Source organism: Colobus angolensis, unplaced genomic scaffold (assembly GCF_000951035.1).
Source record: "Colobus angolensis palliatus isolate OR3802 unplaced genomic scaffold, Cang.pa_1.0 Scaffold3, whole genome shotgun sequence".
Lineage (NCBI taxonomy): Eukaryota > Metazoa > Chordata > Mammalia > Primates > Cercopithecidae > Colobus > Colobus angolensis.
In genome coordinates, this window is record NW_012116265.1 from 2,190,679 (window position 1) to 2,208,946 (window position 18,268).

At 53.0% G+C, this 18,268-nt stretch overlaps 1 protein-coding gene across 1 annotated transcript in view; it reads left to right on the plus strand.

Annotated features, from left to right (window-relative positions):
* CCDC88C (coiled-coil domain containing 88C) overlaps positions 1–18,268 on the plus strand; it is a gene marked incomplete at its 5' end in the record, with an annotated part of 152,360 nt that overhangs the window by 77,829 nt on the left and 56,263 nt on the right. The window contains 6 exons of the mRNA XM_011949794.1: positions 981–1,039; positions 2,158–2,241; positions 4,592–4,732; positions 5,139–5,323; positions 6,045–6,126; positions 6,431–6,589. Coding sequence (XP_011805184.1) covers positions 981–1,039; positions 2,158–2,241; positions 4,592–4,732; positions 5,139–5,323; positions 6,045–6,126; positions 6,431–6,589 — 710 coding nt within the window. The remainder of the gene's footprint in view (positions 1–980; positions 1,040–2,157; positions 2,242–4,591; positions 4,733–5,138; positions 5,324–6,044; positions 6,127–6,430; positions 6,590–18,268) is intronic.

Sequence of the window (18,268 nt, forward strand, 5' to 3'; positions counted from 1 at the left end):
ATCACTTGAACCCAGGAGATGGAAGCTGCAGCGAGCTGTGTTTGCACCACTACACCCCAACTTGGGCAATAGAGTGGACCCTGTATCCCCCCCCCCAAAAAAAAAAAAAAAGGATGTCTTTATGTTGTTTTGTGGAATTTACTTTAGAATACTCCAGCCAAACAAACTTAAAGAGGGACGGAGGAGGCAGGTAGAGTGAGAGGTGCAGAATGTTGATCATGTGAGGCTGAGTGTATTGGGGAGGTTCATTATACTGTCCTCCCGTGTCTGTTTGGAAATTTGCATGATAAAAAGGGGGAGGTTGTATACAGCCTTATTTTAGTGTCGACTCAGTATTTCCTGTGGGAGTTGTCCTCTCCCATTGTGTACTTTGCTTACCTGATGTGCTAAAAAGGGATGCTGATGTTACGGTTCATTAATTATCACAGGGAGATATTTATGACATATTTGAATGGAATGGGGCTTCAAATAGTTATGTACAGAATTCTCATTTGGTTTAAAAAGTAAATAAGGCTGCGTATGGTGGCTCACACCTGTAATTCCAACACCCTGGGAGGCTGAGGTGGGCGGATCACTTGAGTCCAGGAGTTTGAGACCAGCCTGGGCAACAGGGCAAAGACCCATCTCTTCAAAAAATACAAAAATTAGCTGGGCATGGTGGTATATGTCTATAGTCCCAGCTACTAGGGAGGCTGAGGTGAAAAGATCACTTGAGCCTCGGGAGGTCAAGGCTGCAGTGAGCTGTGGGCCTGCCACTGCACTCCAGCCTAGGTGACAGAGTGAGACCCTGTCTCAAAATAAAATAAAAAGTAAATAAAGCCTCACATGGAAGATCGATGGAGTGTGTATACCTAAGTGAATGTCACAGAGTAGAGAGATGATTTTTTTGTTTATCTGATTTCTTTTCCTCTACAGTAAACATGTCACTGAAATTGTACCAGCAGTTAAGCTGAGTTAAATGTGTTGCTTTCTTGATCTAGGGAAGAGCATGGAGGAAATCAAGAAGGTGCTGCTCCTGGTGCTGGGCTGTGCCGTCCAGGTAGGGATTGGGCAGGGCTGCAGCAGAGGGAGCTCCCCCAGCCTTCTCATATTGGGTTTGTGGGACTGGAACCAGCCCTTAGCTTAGGTGGGAGGATGCTCCTTTCAGTCCAGTATGACAGAAGGCCGCTGGGTTCCTGGAAGAGAGTGGCCATTGTTTTAGGTGGCAGCTGTTTCTAGTACCAGGGCACCTTGGGCAGGAGGCGAGATGGGGATCCCTCAGGCCAGGGTACCATTAGCAAATCGTCCCCAGTGTAGTAACTGCTAGAGCAAGGATCTGCAAACTACAGCCTGTGGGCCAGATCTGACTTGCTGCCTATATTTGCAAATAAAGTTTTATTGGGCCGAGTGCGGTGGCTCATGCCTGTAGTCTCAGCACTTTGGGAGGCTGAGGTCGGGGAGGATGGGAGTTCAAGGCCAGCCTGGGCAACATAGTGAGACCTTGTCTTCAGAAAAAAATAGAAAACATTAGCTGGGTATGGTGGCGCATGCCTGCCGGCTACTCAGGAGGCTGAGGCACGAGGATCACTTGAGTGCAGGAGTTTGAGGCTGCAGTGAGCCATGATCATGCTACTGCACTCCAGCCTGGGTGACAGCGAGACCCTCTCTCAAATAAAGTTTTATTGGAACACAGCCTTATGCCTGCCTTCACATATTGTCTGTGGCTGGTTTCCCACTACAACGACAGAGCTGGGTAGTTGTGACAGAGGCCAAATGGCCCACGGAGTCTAAAATATTTACCATCTGGCTTTTTACACATGACGTTTGCCACCCCCTGGCTTAAACCAGGTGTTCCCTGTCTTTACGTATTTAAGAATCACCTGGAGAGCTTGTTTAAAACGAAGCGTTCTGTGTTCCGCCCTGGTCTTTTCAATCTCGGTGGGGGCTTACGGATGGGAGTTTTAAGAACAAGTTCCCCAGGTGATTCTGATGTAGGTGGTCCCGGCAACCACTAGAGACACATCAGCGTAAGGGCCGGCAGGAGGACAACAGCGTTCTTCATTATGAAGAAGCCCGGGGTGGGTGGTTCCTTTTGAAACTGTCATTCTGTGGTCGTGGTGGGCTCAGCTTCGCCCTCACTTGAACAGTGCTTCCATTAACACATGTAACCCTCCGCAGTGTGAGAGGAAAGAGGAGTTCATTGAAAGAATCAAACAGCTGGACATTGAGACCCAGGCTGGCATCGTGGCCCATATCCAGGAGGTAGGTGCGTGGCCTCGTGGAGGGCTCAGCTGTGGACTGCTGTGCCCGTGGTAGCCAGGAGGCAAAATTTCTCTTATGAGTGGAAACATTTAAAGAATACATCACCCATTACGATTTTGCTAATCTTAGGTTTCAGACACCACAGGCACATTGATTCTATTTGGAAAGATAGCCATCAATCAGCCAGCTAAAATAAAATGAGGGTAAAAATAAAAATTAAAAAAAAAAACACCACCTCAATCAAGTCGTCTTTTGTCGCCTTCTTTTTGCCTAATATGGACTCAGACTATTTTTAAGAGCTGTCAAGTGGTTGAGGCTCAGAATTTGATTTACAGGCCCTGAAAATGTATTCTGGCAAATGTCACCCTGCTTTGAACGGCTGATCTTTAGAGAGAGAGTGTCTCTGCTTCTGTCAGTGACGTGGCAGAGACCAGCTGACGCCACTTGGGAAGCTAAATCAGTGAGTCCCAGAGAGGCTGCCTTGGGAGACTTGGCCTATCCCCAACTCAGAACCCCAGCGAGGGGTCGGGAGGGCTCTGCATTGAGCATCAGCAGAGTGCAGGAGGAGGAGCCCCTGGCCTTGGAGGCCTGACCTTCCCGGCCCTTTGCCATTGACGTTGGCAGAGGTGGTATCAGCTAAGGAGGCAGCCACCCTGGGGGGCAGTGTCCAGGTGGAAATTTACTCTCCTGACCTCCACTTCCACACTCCTTCCAAAATATGCACTGTGTGCTTTAATTACCTTAGGGGATATGGGTTCAGCAGTCAGTGTCATTGGACAGATGAGATAAATGCATGAAGAAGATTTGCATGCACAGGAACTGGTGTGTGATTGGCAGAGGCAGCTGAGCACAGGACTCGCTGGGTTGATACTGGGGAGAAGCTGTAGCTGGGCCTACCAGCTTCCACAGCTGGCTGGGGCTGTCAGGCCTGGGCTTCAGAATTCCCTGGTGCTTTTTAAAAATTGGGGTGCTGGGCCCCATGAGAGACCCCCTGAGTCAGACTCAGCGGGAGGAGGGGCATAAGCATTTAAATAGAACCTCAGCAAGTGGCTGTGGTGCAGCCAGGTTGAGCCCCTGAAGCCCAGCCACACCACCCTTTACAGAGGCCCGGAGATGTCCGAGGACTTTCCCCAGCATTGGGTCTGGAGCAGGCCTAGAACCAGCCTCTCCATCCTGTGCCCTTAGGGTGCTCTGAATCATGGGATAAGATTTCTCCTAATTCTCCGATCACCCGTATCCAAACTTATCCTTTTAAGGTGGGGAGAAGTAAGAAGATGGTGTGTCTTCAAATTTTGAGAAATTGAAGGGCCTTTGTTGACAGGGCCCTGTCTGCTTTTTATTTTATGGGTTTGTCTTTTTTTTTAGAGAGACAAGGTCTCTCCCTGTCAGCCGGGCTGGAGTGCAGTGGTGTGATCATAGCTCACTGCAGCCTCAAACTCCTGGCCTCAGGTGGTCCTCCTGCCCCAGCCTCCCAAGCAGCTGGGACCACAGGTGCATGCCACCTCGCCCGGCTAAATTTTACATTTTTTTTGTAGAGAACGGGGTCTTACTATGTTGCTCAAGCTGAGTTTGTTTTTTTGTCTTCTCTACCTCTGTTGATTGAATAAAGACGACTTTGGGTGTGTTTCAGAGTAGATGCCCCGATTTCATTATTCTTGTTTTCCTCTTTTGAGGCCCGAGCACTATGGTATCTCTTCCAAAACTGAGAGGAGGAGAGCTGGAAATAGACCCTGTCTCCCGGGGCAGATCGCGGGGGGGTGTGTCGAGAGGCTGTTTCATGTAGACAGAGCCATGTATCTCCGCTCCCTGGCCAGGGAAAGGGGCACAAAGAGGCTGTCTTCTGTGGCCCGTGGGAATGAGATGCACGCTTCCCTGAAAACTGTTTGATTATTAATAGTTCCAGAAAACAACCCAAGATTGCTTTGTACACAACATTCTGACAAAAGATTAATATTTTTGTTCTATTCGCATAGATTTTAAGAAGTAACATACAGTCCCTTTCCTCACCCTCTCACCCTGAAGCTCTCCTTGTGTTCTACATTGATGTAGTTCCAGTGAAGATATCTTATCCCAGGACCTTATAGGGAAATAATTGTAAGGCGTGCTTTCTGGTCCTCTTTGAAAATCAGTGTCCTCTTTGACCCAGTTCTGAAAGCAGAAGTGGTTTGTATGAACAGGGCTCTGCTGAAGGGTCTGGCCGCACTTGCATAGGGCACCCTTTTGCTGGCCACAGTAAATTTGTCACTGAGGGATTAGTAAGGTTGATTGGAAGGAGATGCTTTTTGCAGTGTGAAGGAAGTGGGTGCCCGTCTCTGCCGCCCCTGCAGTGCCGTGCCATGTGTGCCCACAGGTGACTCACAACCAAGAGAACGTGTTTGACCTGCAGTGGCTGGAGCTGCCCGATGTGGCTCCGGAGGAGCTGGAGGCCCTCTCGAGGAGCATGGTGCTCCACCTGCGGAGGCTCATCGACCAGCGGGACGAGTGCACCGAGGTGCGTCTGCGGGGCGGCGGCCCGGGCAGCCTGGGGAGGGGCTCAGGCCCCTTCATCTCCTCTCCCTTCATCTTCAGCCTAGACGCCTCAGTCCTGCTGCTGAGGTTCTGGTGGGGGTGGGACGTGCGTGCTTTCCCTGGTTACGACCCCTGCAGTGCATGGTCACCTCGGGCCTGTGGGAGGATACGGGGATCAGGACGCTTCTCCTTCGTACATTCCCTTTTGTTTCACTAAATAGTTCACCTCTTTTCAAAACCTACGCCAGCCTTCTCCCACCTTCCTCCTGGTTTCTTAGTCTCCACTGAAATAGCTGTCTTTTGGTGGTTTCTTCACCCTGTTCAAGCTCAGGTGTGGTGCTGGTTAACCCCGTTTGTTCTCCTCCATCCCCCTCCCTGCCCGGCTGCAGCTGATCGTGGACCTCACTCAGGAGCGTGACTACCTGCAGGCGCAGCATCCACCCAGCCCCGTCAGGTCCTCCAGCGCTGACTCCACTCCCAGCCCCACCAGCAGCCTCTGCAGTGAAGACAAGCAGCACCTGGCCGTGGAGCTGGCCGACACCAAGGCCAGGCTGCGGCGCGTCAGGCAGGAGCTGTGAGTCCCCGGCTGCTTCTCCTACCTTTGTGTGTGTGTTGTTACAGTCATGTTTCTGGTGTGGCATTGACTCACATGTGTGGTGCTGCCAGTGGCACAGCTCTGACGTGCGCCCTGGAGTCAGCTGGGGTCTGCCTTGAGCTTACTCTGACCTGGGACCAGCTGCCTCCCCTTCCGAGGCCCGCACAGGGATGGGGGCGGGGGTTCTTCCCGGTCTTCAGGGTTTCTTCAGGCCAGACAGTGCAAGTTGTCCACAGAGGCAGCCTCCAGTCCATGCTCAGCTCCAGCTTGGGGCCGGGACGACCACACCTGGTGTGTTTTCTTGGCTGGAGGGAGGAGGTGCCCCTACTTCCGTCCAGTCTGGTGAGCCTGTTCTCCCAGGTTTCCTGCAGCTGGTGGATGTCACCTGGCTGGTCACCTGTAGAGCCTGGCTGTAGGGTGGTACAGCTGCCGCTGGGGTCTCCTTACCTGCCCCACACACTTGGAGGGAGACCTGAGTGGCGGATGGACATAGTTTAAGGGCCGATGCTGCAAACTTACAAAAAGAAAAGAATTTTGAGTCGGTAACATTTTTGCAGGCCCCATAAGCAGATCGCCTCCCCACCGCCCAAATCCCGGGTGCTTTCCTTTTCCCACTGGTCTTAGGAAGTGGCAGCCCGCTCCCGGGACTGCTTGTTAAAGAAGCTGCCTCCCACACTCGTTGTCCTTCCTGCCTCTGCAGGGAGGATAAGACAGAGCAGCTTGTGGACACCAGACATGAGGTGGACCAGCTGGTGCTGGAACTGCAGAAAGTTAAGCAGGAGGTGAGTTGGGGGCCTGAGCCTGTGCGTCCTGGGGGTGGCAGGGCTGGAGTGTCAGGAGCACAACAGCAGTGCTTTTAAGCCACCCAAGAGCCACTTGTCCTGAGCACGCCTATGGGGATGACCCTGTTTCTTAGTGACAGCAGGTGGAGATCCCGTGTGGTGGCATGCACATGGAGGCTCCCGGCCACCAGGAGCTGGCTTGTTCTGGGCCATCATGGAGACACCATGCAGGAGGGAATTGGCCTTTCTGCCCTCCCTAGAGGATGCCCTAAGCTAGGTTCTCCTGCCTTTGTCCACTTTCCAGAACATCCAGCTAGCAGCAGATGCCCGGTCTGCTCGTGCCTATCGAGACGAGCTGGATTCCCTGCGGGAGAAGGCAAACCGCGTGGAGAGGCTGGAGCTGGAGCTGACCCGCTGCAAGGAGAAACTGCACGACGTGGACTTCTACAAGGCCCGCATGGAGGTAGGTGACCTTGCTGCGAGGCCCCTGGACGGGGCTGCTGGAAATTCCTCAGAAGCAGATTCAGACTGACCTGTCCTTGGGGGCTTGGGGAAGCGGAGCCACAGCTGTCTCAGCAGATGCTTCCCTGGCACCTCAGCCTGCCTGGGCTTCCCAGGGCCCCCGTCTTGCTCCTCTTCATCTCCCCGTCAGTAGGGGAGGGGAAGGAGTGTCATTGATTGATGTAAGGCAGTGATTCCCTTCAGGGTTTCTCCTGCCCCCACCTCATGGCATTATGATCACCTTCAATCCGTGTGCATCTTTGAAAAGACTTCTTGCAATTTCTGTGGCTAATTTGTTAGGACTATTTCCTCATCTGTGGGAATAACAGGCAACTGGGCGCAGCAGCTCATGCCTATAATCCCAGCACTTTGGGAGACCAAGGTGGGAGGATCGCTTGAGGCCAGGAGTTTCAAGATCAGCCTGGGCAACATAGCAAGACTGTCTCTACAAAAAATAAAAAAATTTAGCCAGGCATAGTGGCACGTGCCTGTAGTCCCAGCTACTCAGGAGGCTGAGGCAGGAGGATTGCTTGAACCTGGGATGTCGAGGCTGCAGTGAGCTATGATTGCACTGCTGCACTCCAGCCTAGGTGGCAGAGAGGAACCCTGTCCCTAAAAGTAGGAATACTGTTATGGCTCTATGAAGTTTCAAAGATGTAACTGGTGTTAGGCAAGCCCCATAGTAAGTCATCAGCCAGTGGAGGCTACTCGAACCATCTTTATTTTAAATCTTATCAAGGTTCTGGGAAGAATGCAGCTGAAAGGGTTAAGGCTACATGGAGACCCAGACCCAAGTGAGGTCTCTGATGCTTTGACCACTCACCCTGACAACCTCATGTCAGTAGCAGCTTCCGGGACCCTCTTTTCTGAGGATTTAGGAATTGCCTATTTCAAGGGGGGGCTGGAAGTGGTTAGAAAACATGAGCTGAGCGAAATCAGAATCCTGGCACACACTGAGTGGACTTGTTCAAGGCTAAGAAATAAGCCCGACGTCTCTCCTACCAGCCAGAAGGCTTCTTAGGCCACCGAAGGCAGAGCGCCGTATTGCCCTTTCCCTGCCATGGAGCTGTCGGGCTTGCCGGGGAAGGCTGTCGGCCCAGGATTTCCATGTGCTCTGTGCTGCAACCGGGCCCTGGAGGCACTGGGGCTGGGCGAGGTGGGTTGGCGAGGCTATGGCAAGGGCCTGTCTGTTCCTCAGACCCACTCAGGGACTGTCCCCTGAGGAATGTGAGCCACACGCTAAAGCTCCTTGCCCCCTGCTGAGAAGGCATCCTAGAGGCTGTGCAAAGCCCGCCCAGGCCTGGGTGAGGGGTGGAGAGGGTAGACCGTTTCTCAGCTTTGTCTTGGAGATAGACCACTGGCTCTGTGGGTTATGAGAGGCACGAATCCCCGGCACAGATAGGCTCCGGGACATGGGCAGCTTCTGATGGCTGCATCACTTACTGGAAATGCCCTGGGTGGGAGGACTGGGGACTGTCATGCACAAACCACCATCTCAGCAGCTCCCCCTGCACATGGGGGACCTCGTGCAGCCTCAGAGTGAGGTTATGGATGGAACGTGACTCCCACATCTCACCCCGTACCCTGATTTGCGGAGGAGGGTGGGTTTGGGGATCCCGTCTCTGTGTTTGTGTCTGGCCTTGTGCGAGCATCCTCGCTCAGTCACGCAGACGCGTCTGCCCAGCACCTGCCTGCATAGTAACTGAGCCCTGTACCAGGAGCAGAGGATCTAGAAACACACAAGCTGTGCCCTCTGCATCAGGGAGTTCTTGGCGTTTTAGAGAGGTTTCCACAGTCTCCAGTGTCATGCCTCTGTGAAATGACAGAAGTATTTTTCACATTAACCACTTTCATAGTGGAAAATTACCATGAGATTTATAATGCCTTAGATTTCGTATTCATTTTATTAATCACAAGAGAAAGAGCAATAGTGTCCATCTGCATGAGACATTTACTCAGGGATAGGTAGTGACACACACGTAGGCTTGCAGACACTGAGCCATCAACGCAGGTGATGAACTGAGCATGGTCGATTGAGTCCAGGCCACTGTTGAGAGGAGTGAGTTGTAGGTGTCAGGACTCAGATAAGTGGTGGAGGACACCTGTCCTTGGATTGGAATAGTTACAACAGCCTAGCAAACCATCTTCAGTCCTCATAGGATGCTTAGAACAATTTAGGATTCCCTCCCTTGTTCCTCTTCTGGACTTGAAACCTTTCTGTTTGTGAGTGACTTTGCCTTCTTCATGCAGTGACATTAATTGAGCAGCGTGGAGATAGTCAGGGAAGAGACAGCTGGACCCACAGGGCTTAGCCGCTGGGGAGGGGAGCAGGCGGGCAGCACATGGTTAGGACGCAGCACCGTCAGTGCTGTGCTGGGGGTCACGGAGGAAGGCGCCTCATCCAAACATGGGCTGGGGTCAGGGAAGGCCTTTGCTGGGAGGGTGCTGTTGAAAGTGAGGCCTGAAATAGCTAGGAGTTAACCAAGCAGGGAGAGCCAGGCAGAGGGAGGAGCAAAGGCCTGGAAGCCCGAGAAAGCAGCATGCAGGAGAGACACCTGAGGTCAGGGCCACAAGGTCCTGGTATGTCCAGGTGGACGGTGAGAGGTGAGGCTGGAGGGGCTCTCAGGGCCCAGCCGTGGAAGGTGTGCAGCGTGCAGCGTGCCCATCAAGAATTTTCACGAGGCAGGTGGTGTGGGGTGTTTCAGAACATTTAAGCACTGAGGCTGCGTGGCCCCAAGTCTGCCCGATGCACGAGCCCTGCTTTCTACCACTTCTTCCCCAAGTCCCACCAGACAAGGAAGCCTGGCCCAGGAGTTTGGTTTGTGTCTTCATGGGGCGAGTTTTCAGCATGTAGAGCAGTTCTGGGTCCTGCGAGGTGTTGGAGAGATGCTTGCTGAGTGAATCGTATCTGGAGCTGGCTTTGGGCAGTGCTGCATTTGCAGAGCTGGTGGCTGCTGTACTGCATTGGAGCCCCCACCTTCTCAGATACCTGCAGAGGCCGAGTAGGGAAGCACAGGCCTCTCGGGGCGGGCCTCCCACCTGAACACTCAGGTGTGTGTCAGACTTAACTTGGAATGCAGCTCAGAGGCCTGGAGCTGAGCTGCTTTGAGATGGGAGCCAGGTACCATCTGAACCCTGCTGGGGTTGAGGTGAGCCCTTGCCCCCCGTGGCAGATGCCTGGGCCAGTCACTCCCTCCAGTGCTGAGTGGGCTTCATGTCAAGGCCCGGCGCTGCCTTAATGCACAGGTGACTTTGATGGGCCCGTGTTGCCTTTAAGAAATAAGTGTGTGCCCAGCTTTACATGAAAATCCAGGTTTTCCAGGGTGTAGCGATGCACATTTCCAGGGGATTTGCCCTGAGAGTCCTTAGGAACAGTTCCTATGCAGTTCGAAGCAGACAGCACCATGAAGAAATGCATCTGTGGCCCAATGGCCCATGCCTATAATCTCAACACTTTGGGAGGACAAGGCAGGCAGATCTCTTGAGCCCACGAGTTCGAGACCAGCCTGGGCAACATGGTGAAACCCCATCTCTACAAGAAAATGCCAGAAATATCAGCCGGCTCTGGTGGCAGGTAGCTGTGGTCCCAACTCTTGGGAGTCTGAGGTGGGAGGATTGCTTGAGCCCTGGAGGAGGCTGAGGTTATGGTGAGCCGAGATCTGCACTCCAGCCTGGGCGACAGAATGAGACCCTCTCCCAAAAACAAGAAATGCATCTGTGAATTGAGGTTGACCCGCAGGTGGTAAAACCTTAGATTAGAAAAGACCCAAGTACGAGGTATGTTTATCCAGAAAATAAAAATGAAGTGGTTGGAGAGACGGATAGATGGATGGATATGTGATAAAGCACAGCTAGCAAAACTTGTAATTGTAGAATCTAGGTGGTGTGTGTGTGGGTGTGTGTGATACAATTATTTTGACCTTTCAGGAAATTTCATATTTTTTTGTAATAATATGTTAGTGTTAGAAGAGATATTCCAAGTAAAAGGTCAGTGGGACAACAGGCACTTTGCCTAAGCTCACACCTGGTCAACCACATCCATTGTGAAACAGTTAAAAATATTGATCAGTTTAAAGCTGTGCAGCAGCTTCCCATAAGTCTCAGCTCTTCATTTCTCAGTTTCTCAAGATGTGGTCTGTGTCTGTCTGTATCAGGATCAGCTGAGGGTTTGTGTTTAAAATGCAGATTCCTGGGCCCCACCCTAGACCCTAGGGAGTAAGGGCAGGCCCTAGAAATCTGCATTTTACAGGCCCTCTCCCAGGCCATCTTGTCCCCCTTAAAAACATAACCTTACTTTTAAAAAATTAACATGTACGTTATAGGAAACTGAAAAAGACAAGCAAAGAACAAAGTCCTCCAGAATCACAAGCAGTTTACAGTTTGCCGTGTCCTTCCGTGTCCTGTGTGTGCACACAGCCGCGTTTTACATGTTTGAGAGCATGCAGTATATGTCATGCTTTTTCACACATCATGAATATTTACCAATTTGAAATCCCAAAGCTGTATGAGTATTTTGATAACCAAGAATACACTACACCAACTCAATCTGTTAGGAAAAAATGTAATCCTGCCTTTCTTTGGACGTAAATGTCACAGACGACAAAAATGGCAACAGGCTTCTAGATAAAAGTATTGGCAGAGTTAATGTTAAAATACTATATTCCTTTAAGGCTCAGTTTAAAATAAGACATAAAGCAACAGAGTACACTAAGTATATGTTTGGAAGAGAATTCATTAGCAGATCTATACCATTAAAGTATTAGCAAGAAGGTATGTTTCCATTGAATTACTTAATGTATTCCTATAGTACAGCCAAAAGAGATGCACATACGTCAGTGGCTGTCATCCAGATGGAAATATGAACACATCTGTGTGTGTCTGTCCCTTTATACTTCCTGGATTCCTCCCAAGCTGGAGGAATACGGTTGAAGATGAACAGAGTGCTTTTTTTCCCCCTGAGGCTCTTCACTCCTGGATTCCCTCCGGAAAGGCAGGGTTTGCAGAGCCAAGGGTCAGTCTGTGGGCAGAGTGTGGCCAGAGGCTTTTTGTGTGGACCTTGAGCCCCAGCAGGCGGGACTCTGTCTTACTTGACTGCGTATACAGACAGCCTGGCACACACAAGGCACTTGGTAATCACGCCATCCTTTGCTCTGCAGTTAAAAGGCTTGCAGTCTGGGGAGGAGGGAACGGGAGGAATCATGAGTTTTTCGATTCCTTGGGACTGGAGACAGGGCTGTTAGGTGAGATAGGCAGGAGAGCAGAGAGGTTATTGGATTTGTGCCAGCTCGAATTGGTGCAGCACTTGTAGGTACAGTGGGAGAGACTGGTGGCCAGGTCCGCCCAGACAGGCTGCCCGGTCTAACCCGGAAAGCACATCGGTGTGCATCACCAAAGGGAGAGCGCGCCCTGCCATGTGCGAAGACAAGATAAAGGACCCAGGCTTCGGGGCAAGGGCAGATTAATTTTGGTTACAAAAACATGGAACACAAATGTACATGGTTTGTTTTCAAAAGTCTGGCAGCTATTTTTGCTCCTAGCCTAGCTTACATAAGAAGTGAAACAACTAAATGAACAGCAGAGTAGGCGTCCCTCGGTCCAGGAGGAAGTGTGCGGGCAGGCGTGGGGTGTCCCTGACTTCCCTTTGTAAATAGTAGTTCTTCTGCTCATTGCTGTCCATAGCATGGGGGTTGCCCTCAGGGCTGCGTGGGAGGAGGACGCATATTTTTAAAATTGCGTCCCATATTTTAAAATTGGCTGCAATTTTTCCCATATTTTAAAACTGGCTGCAAGTTTCTACTGCAGCCAAAGGGCAGATGCATAGATGCTGTGTGCATCCTGAGCGGAGTGCATGTAATGTCTCTCAGCTTCTGTGTGATTTACGGCTCTCTAGGCAGCACGGGCTCCCAAATAGCCCGAGGGGCAGAGACATAGCTGGGCAGAGTCTACACCCAGGGACAGAGACCTAGCTGGGCAGAGTCTGCACCAGGGGCAGAGACCTAGCTGGGTGCAGTCTACATCCAGGAGACTACCTGGGCACAGTCCATACCCAGGGGCAGAAACCTACCTGGGCACAGTCTATTCCCAGGGGCAGAGATCTACCTGGGCATAGTCTATACCCAGGGGCAGAGACCTAGCTGGGCATAGTCTCTATCCAGCTCGCCAGGTGTTAAGCAAGTCTTGTCCCCATCTGTCAAAGTGGGGGGTGCTCTGGGGCATATCTGAGACCTTGGCATCCTGTGATATAGGAGCATGTTTGCAATGGGCTTATCCTGGGGTGCACCTCTCCATGGAGAGCCTCCCTGACAGGGAGCTGCCCCAGAGGAGGTGGGGACCCTGGAATAGATCGCTGCAGTGAGGGGTCAGCCAGAGGGACAGAAAGGGTGGTTGGCCAGCACCAACCAGTGAGGAGCTGGGCTAATGATCATTCCCAGAATGTGTGTGTGTCTCTCTTTCTCTCCTCTCTCTTGCACGTGCACACACACGTGTGCACATCCTCCCCCCGCACCCCCGTCATGGTGACCAGGAATGGGGTGGGGCAGGAGCTCTGCTGTGGCCTGGTCTGCCTTGCCCATGAGGCCTGGAGATTGGGCCCCAGCTCCCCTGCCCTCCTCCAGCCTCCACTGGCCCCACACAGCATCTTCTGCAGCTCTCAGAGGTCTCAGTCATCTTTGGGAGGAAAAGGTGCTTGGGACATGTTTGTTGATTTGAGTCCAGTGTCTTAAGGCCCCTGAGGCTCTCCCATCTTTTACTGAAAACAGACCTTTCCACTTTCCTCCACTCTCTCCAGCTGCCTCTCCCTGGGCTCAAAGGCGGACCTGTGTGAAAGCAGTGTCAGCTGTGGGCCCATTTCCCCCAGTCTCTGGGGCCACCTGCCGTGCCTGCACCCCCACTTACCAAAGCCACTCTTGCCAGTGAAGAGTGCTCCTGACATGGACATATCCAGCAAGCACTCCTTGGCCCCGGCCCCTCCTACCACTTCCTCCCTGAGCTTCCACTCTCCCCACTCCTGGACTCACCCTCCCCTCGCAGGCCCACCCCTCAGTATCAGGGCCCTCATTCACCCCTCACCCTCTGCTCCTCTGGGCTTTCTCCAGGGATGGCTCACCTGCCCCGCCCACTTCTCTTAGCCCATACACATAGACCCTTGAGTGCCTTGAGATCCTTGAGATCTTAATCCTTGGCTGAGGCTCTGTCTTGTGCTCCAGGCCTCAGTGTACCCGGGTCATCCAGAGACGTCTCAAGGCCAGTGTGTTCAGAGTCATTGTCTTTCCCTCCACACCTGCCTGTCCTGTCTCTGGTCTGGAGTCACATCCACTCGGGTGCTCAAGCCGGAGCACAGGGCCACCTTGGTTCTTTGTCTTCCTCCCCATCCCCCGCGTCGCAGGCCCAGGTGCCCCTCCTGTTTATGAGCCTGTTTCTCACCTCCCAGCATCTCCCTGTCCGGAGGCGGGTGTTGAAGAGGGCGCCTCAGCCTCACTGGCATCCTCGCTCATGTTACTCCAGAGTCTGCCCGTGGAGTGCCCTCCCTAACAGTCTGGACTGGCCAGTCTGCCTCTGTCTGTCCTGCTGCAGAGGCCTTTGCAGCTGCTCTCCATGGCTGCTGGGTAAATCCACACTGTACCCTCGTCTGCTGCTCGCCCCCTTCAGCTCTCCCAGGACTCCTGGTGCTTTTGCACAAGTGCTTCCTCAGCCCAGCCCCGCTCTCTCCTCCCAGCTCGCTCCTCAGACTCCGGGGCCAGGTCAGGGATGGGGCGCTGATCTGTGCAGGCTGCGTCTCCCAGCCTCCTGCTCCAGGCACCTTGAAACCCCTCCTGACTGCAAGCAACGCTTATCACGTGGCACTTTCCTGTCTGTTTCCCAGCCAGAGTGGGAGCTCTTTGAAGACAGGGTCTGTGCCTTATTGACCCCTGGTCCTCTGTGCCCCATGCGCCTTCTGGCTCAGGGGTCAGCAGATGGCAGTCCCTGGGCAAACCCGGCCCCACAAGTTTTTACTAACACAGTTGTGTTGGAGCACAGCTAATGCCCATTTGTTGTCTCTTTTTGTGCTCCCTCTGTGGAGCTGAGTAATTGTGACAGAGACTTAAAACCTGCAGAGCTGAAAACATTGCCTGACTGGGCCTGCACGGTCTCAGGGGCTGGCCCAAATGAGGTGCACAATCGGGTCTTTCAGTGAGCGGTAACTAGACTGTGTATCTGTGGAGCTTTCCCCGCCTGCTGGGAATGGTGTCAGGCCCTAACTGCATCCGCGCACTGAAGCCTTATGGTGGCTCTGCAGGTTTAGCAGCCACTGTCAGTTCCCGCCCTCTTTTCAGATGAGGAAACGGACGATTGATTAATTAATAACGTGGCAGTTGCTAAGCAGGGGGACCTGGGATGGGAATGACTGCCTCCAAGACCTTGATGCTTGCCTGTGAATGAACGTGAGCTTCAGCCTTCACAGGAAGGAGGAAATAAAGGGGGTGTGGGGAGTGCTGAATGTGGGGGTACTCTCAGGAGGGGTGAGGGGCTGCCACTATCTCCGAGGCCGTGGAGGCCTGAGGAAGGGCCCCAGCCTCCAGCAGGTCACATTAGAGCTGACACATGACGTCATAATCAGGGAATGTCAAGATTCAGGGTACTTACTACGGACACCTTGAACACAGGGAGGTCTTCTGTTCCCACCTGGGACTTTGTGTCTCCCTCATTCCTTAATAACCGCTGAGGAGTTGTGATGAGGTTCAGCACACTAAGACGTTGAACAGGACAGACCTGACGTTTGGTTTAAGGTTTAAGTCCCCCATGCGCCTCAAAGCGGGCGAAGTTTGAAAACAGGCAGGTCTTCAGTGAAGCTGAAGGGATGTCCACGAAGCTGGATGAGCAGGTAGAGTTCAGAGGTGGGGTGATGTTTCCTGGGTGGGTAGGAGGCCTGCTTGCCCTGAGTCACCTGACCCAGACCCTCCCCACTGAGGATGCCCTGGGCCGGCCTCCTGCTGCTATGGCCCCCTTAGGGAACCGTACGGCATCGTGGTCGCTACCGAGCTCCCTGGGGGACTGCTCGTTTCTTTGATTCTGTACCTGCTCTGGTGCTGTGTGCTCCTCAGGGGTCAGGAGGCACCCTAGAAGCCAGATTTTGCTGTTAACATGCTAGGTGCTCCACAGCGAGTGCCGGGGGTGCTCTGTTGGTGTGAGTTGGTGGTGATGGCAGCTGGCGAGTTTGTAGGTCTCAGGCACTGGGCATGGAGTATTTTACATGCATCATCCGAACTCCGCATCACCCTGGCTTCAGGCCCATCCTGTAAAGGAGGAATCCGGGCTGAGAGCGTATGTAGCAGCCCTGGGAATCAGGGCCCGTTAGCTCCCATGCCTAATCACTGCCCCAAGTCGCAGTGGCAGATTAGAAGTGAGCTCTCGAGCCTTCTGGACCAGCCCTCAGGCCTGGCCTGTGACTTCATGAGTGTGGTCCCCTCAGCTGTTTGCTGGGCTGTGCCGGGCCTTTAGCCCCCCAGGTCACTGGTGGTCAGGGCCATGGTAGGGCGTTCTGGCCTTGGACAGCTACCCAGAGGTGTGGAATCGGGCTTCCCGCTCCTCCTCACCAGGTCCCTGGGGGAGCTCTGGGCTTGCTTCGGGAGCTTGGCCGCAGCTGCTTCTGAATCTGGCTTCTCATTTCAGAGGTGGTGGTGGGGTGTGCAGGGCACTCGAGATGTTTTTGTTACCTTATATATAGTGGAGGTTGAAATGGCCAGAAAACCATGGCATGTTTGAGTAGCAGTTAAAAATCTTCTGTTCCGGCCGGGCGCGGTGGCTCAAGCCTGTAATCCCAGCACTTTGGGAGGCCGGTGAGTTACTTGAGGTCAGGAGTTCGAGACCACAGTGAAACCCCGTCTCTACTAAAAAAATACAAAAAAAAATTAGCCGGGCGCAGTGGCGGGCGCCTGTAGTCCCAGCTACTCAGGAGGCTGAGGCAGGAGAATGGCGTGAACCCGGGAGGCGGAGCTTGCAGTGAGCCGAGATCGCGCCACTGCACTCCAGCCTGGGCAACAGAGTGAGACTCCGTCTCAAAAAAAAAAAAAAAAAAAAAAATCTTCTGTTCCATGCCATCTCCCGCTCCTAGCCATCCCCATTCATTCCGGGAAGTCTCTTGAGCTCTTTAACGTCCACCTCACATGCCGCCTTTGATCCTCCTTGTGGCATGATTTGGCCAACGAGTGTTATTGAACACTTATGTGAGGCTCACAAGAGCAAAAGCACAACCGTCCTGCCCGGGGTTCCTGATCCAGGGAGGAACAGGCCGGCCTGCTGTGGCCTCAGAGCAGACCAGGGGAACACTAGGAGCCCAGAAGCCTGACTTGGGTGGGACACAGGGAATTCTCAAGCACTTCTCCGGGGGGACAACTCAGGCTGGGTCTTGAAGGCTAAATAGGAGTTGGTTGTGAGGGTGAAGCAGCGGGAGCCTGTGCGGTGGTTGCTTAGGGCCTGAGGGTAGTGACGCTGGGGAGTGCTGGTGGTGGACGCTGCTGGAACACTGGTCGGAAGAGTGGGGGCAATGGCCAGAGAGAAAAGACCATGCCTTCTTTCTGCTTTGAAGTCTGTCATTGTGCTCTGGCTCGTGTCATTAGTACAATAGGGACCTTTCACCCACACAAGCCCCCGAGAGTGGGCTTCAGGGAGCCGAGGGCAGTGAGGAGAGCACGGGGTCCGCAGCTTGTCAGGCCCCAGCTTTGTACCTCACTAGGTTCGTGGCTTTGAGCTCATTATTTTTTCTGAGTTGGTCTTTCATCTGCAGGAAGGGACTGTCCCTGCCTCTCTCTGAGGGCCACTGTGAGTAAGGCGGTGCATGGACTGCCTGGGGCAGGGCCAGCCACATAGTAGATGTGGTCTCTGCTGGGGACAGGCAGAGAGGGCACACAGGTGAATCCAGAGACTTCATGGCCAAGCCCCTCACCCCTGCCAGGCTTTGATCAAAGCTGTGTCCGCTGGCTGGAAAGTGTGTGGCTTCCCCTGCACCAGGAATCTTGGATTCTGGCCCACATAGGAAGATGAGCACATGGTGGATAAGCAGAAACTCCCCGCCTGGTTCCCAGTGTGATTCGTGAGTGGGACAAACGTTAGACAGCTCTGCCCACCGAAAGAAGCATACAGGTTCCTGGCGTGTGCCGTTTGTAACCTGCGAAGACATTTGGGGGAAGCTCAGTTCCCCGCCAGATACCGAGCAGTGCTTGGAAGGGCCCAGGAGAAGAGAAACCAAGAAAGCCCTTAGTCTAGGAACAGTGGAGATGTGGGCCCCGGACCGACTTCTTCCCTTGTGCACATCACTGCCTGTGACAAAAGTAGATCCAGGGCACCCCTCAACCGTGTATATTTGTGGAGTTCACATTTGTGTGGTTTGCTGTGCTGAGACTTAACTGTCTTAAAGACCCCCATTTCCAGAAAACTGCCAATAACTTGTTTTCTAAGAGTGTTTATGAGATACTCAGATTCGGAGCAGTGTATTGAATGAAAGCTTATCTGAAGAGCTGCTTTTTTCCAGGCCCCACATCTGTAGAATGAATGTTGAATCAAGAGGTCTACTAGACTCAGACCTGGAACCCAGGATTGACTCTCGACCCCACTCCTTCCTTGTTAAGGAAACGGGCTCAGAGACCCCTTGTCCGTCCAAATGAGA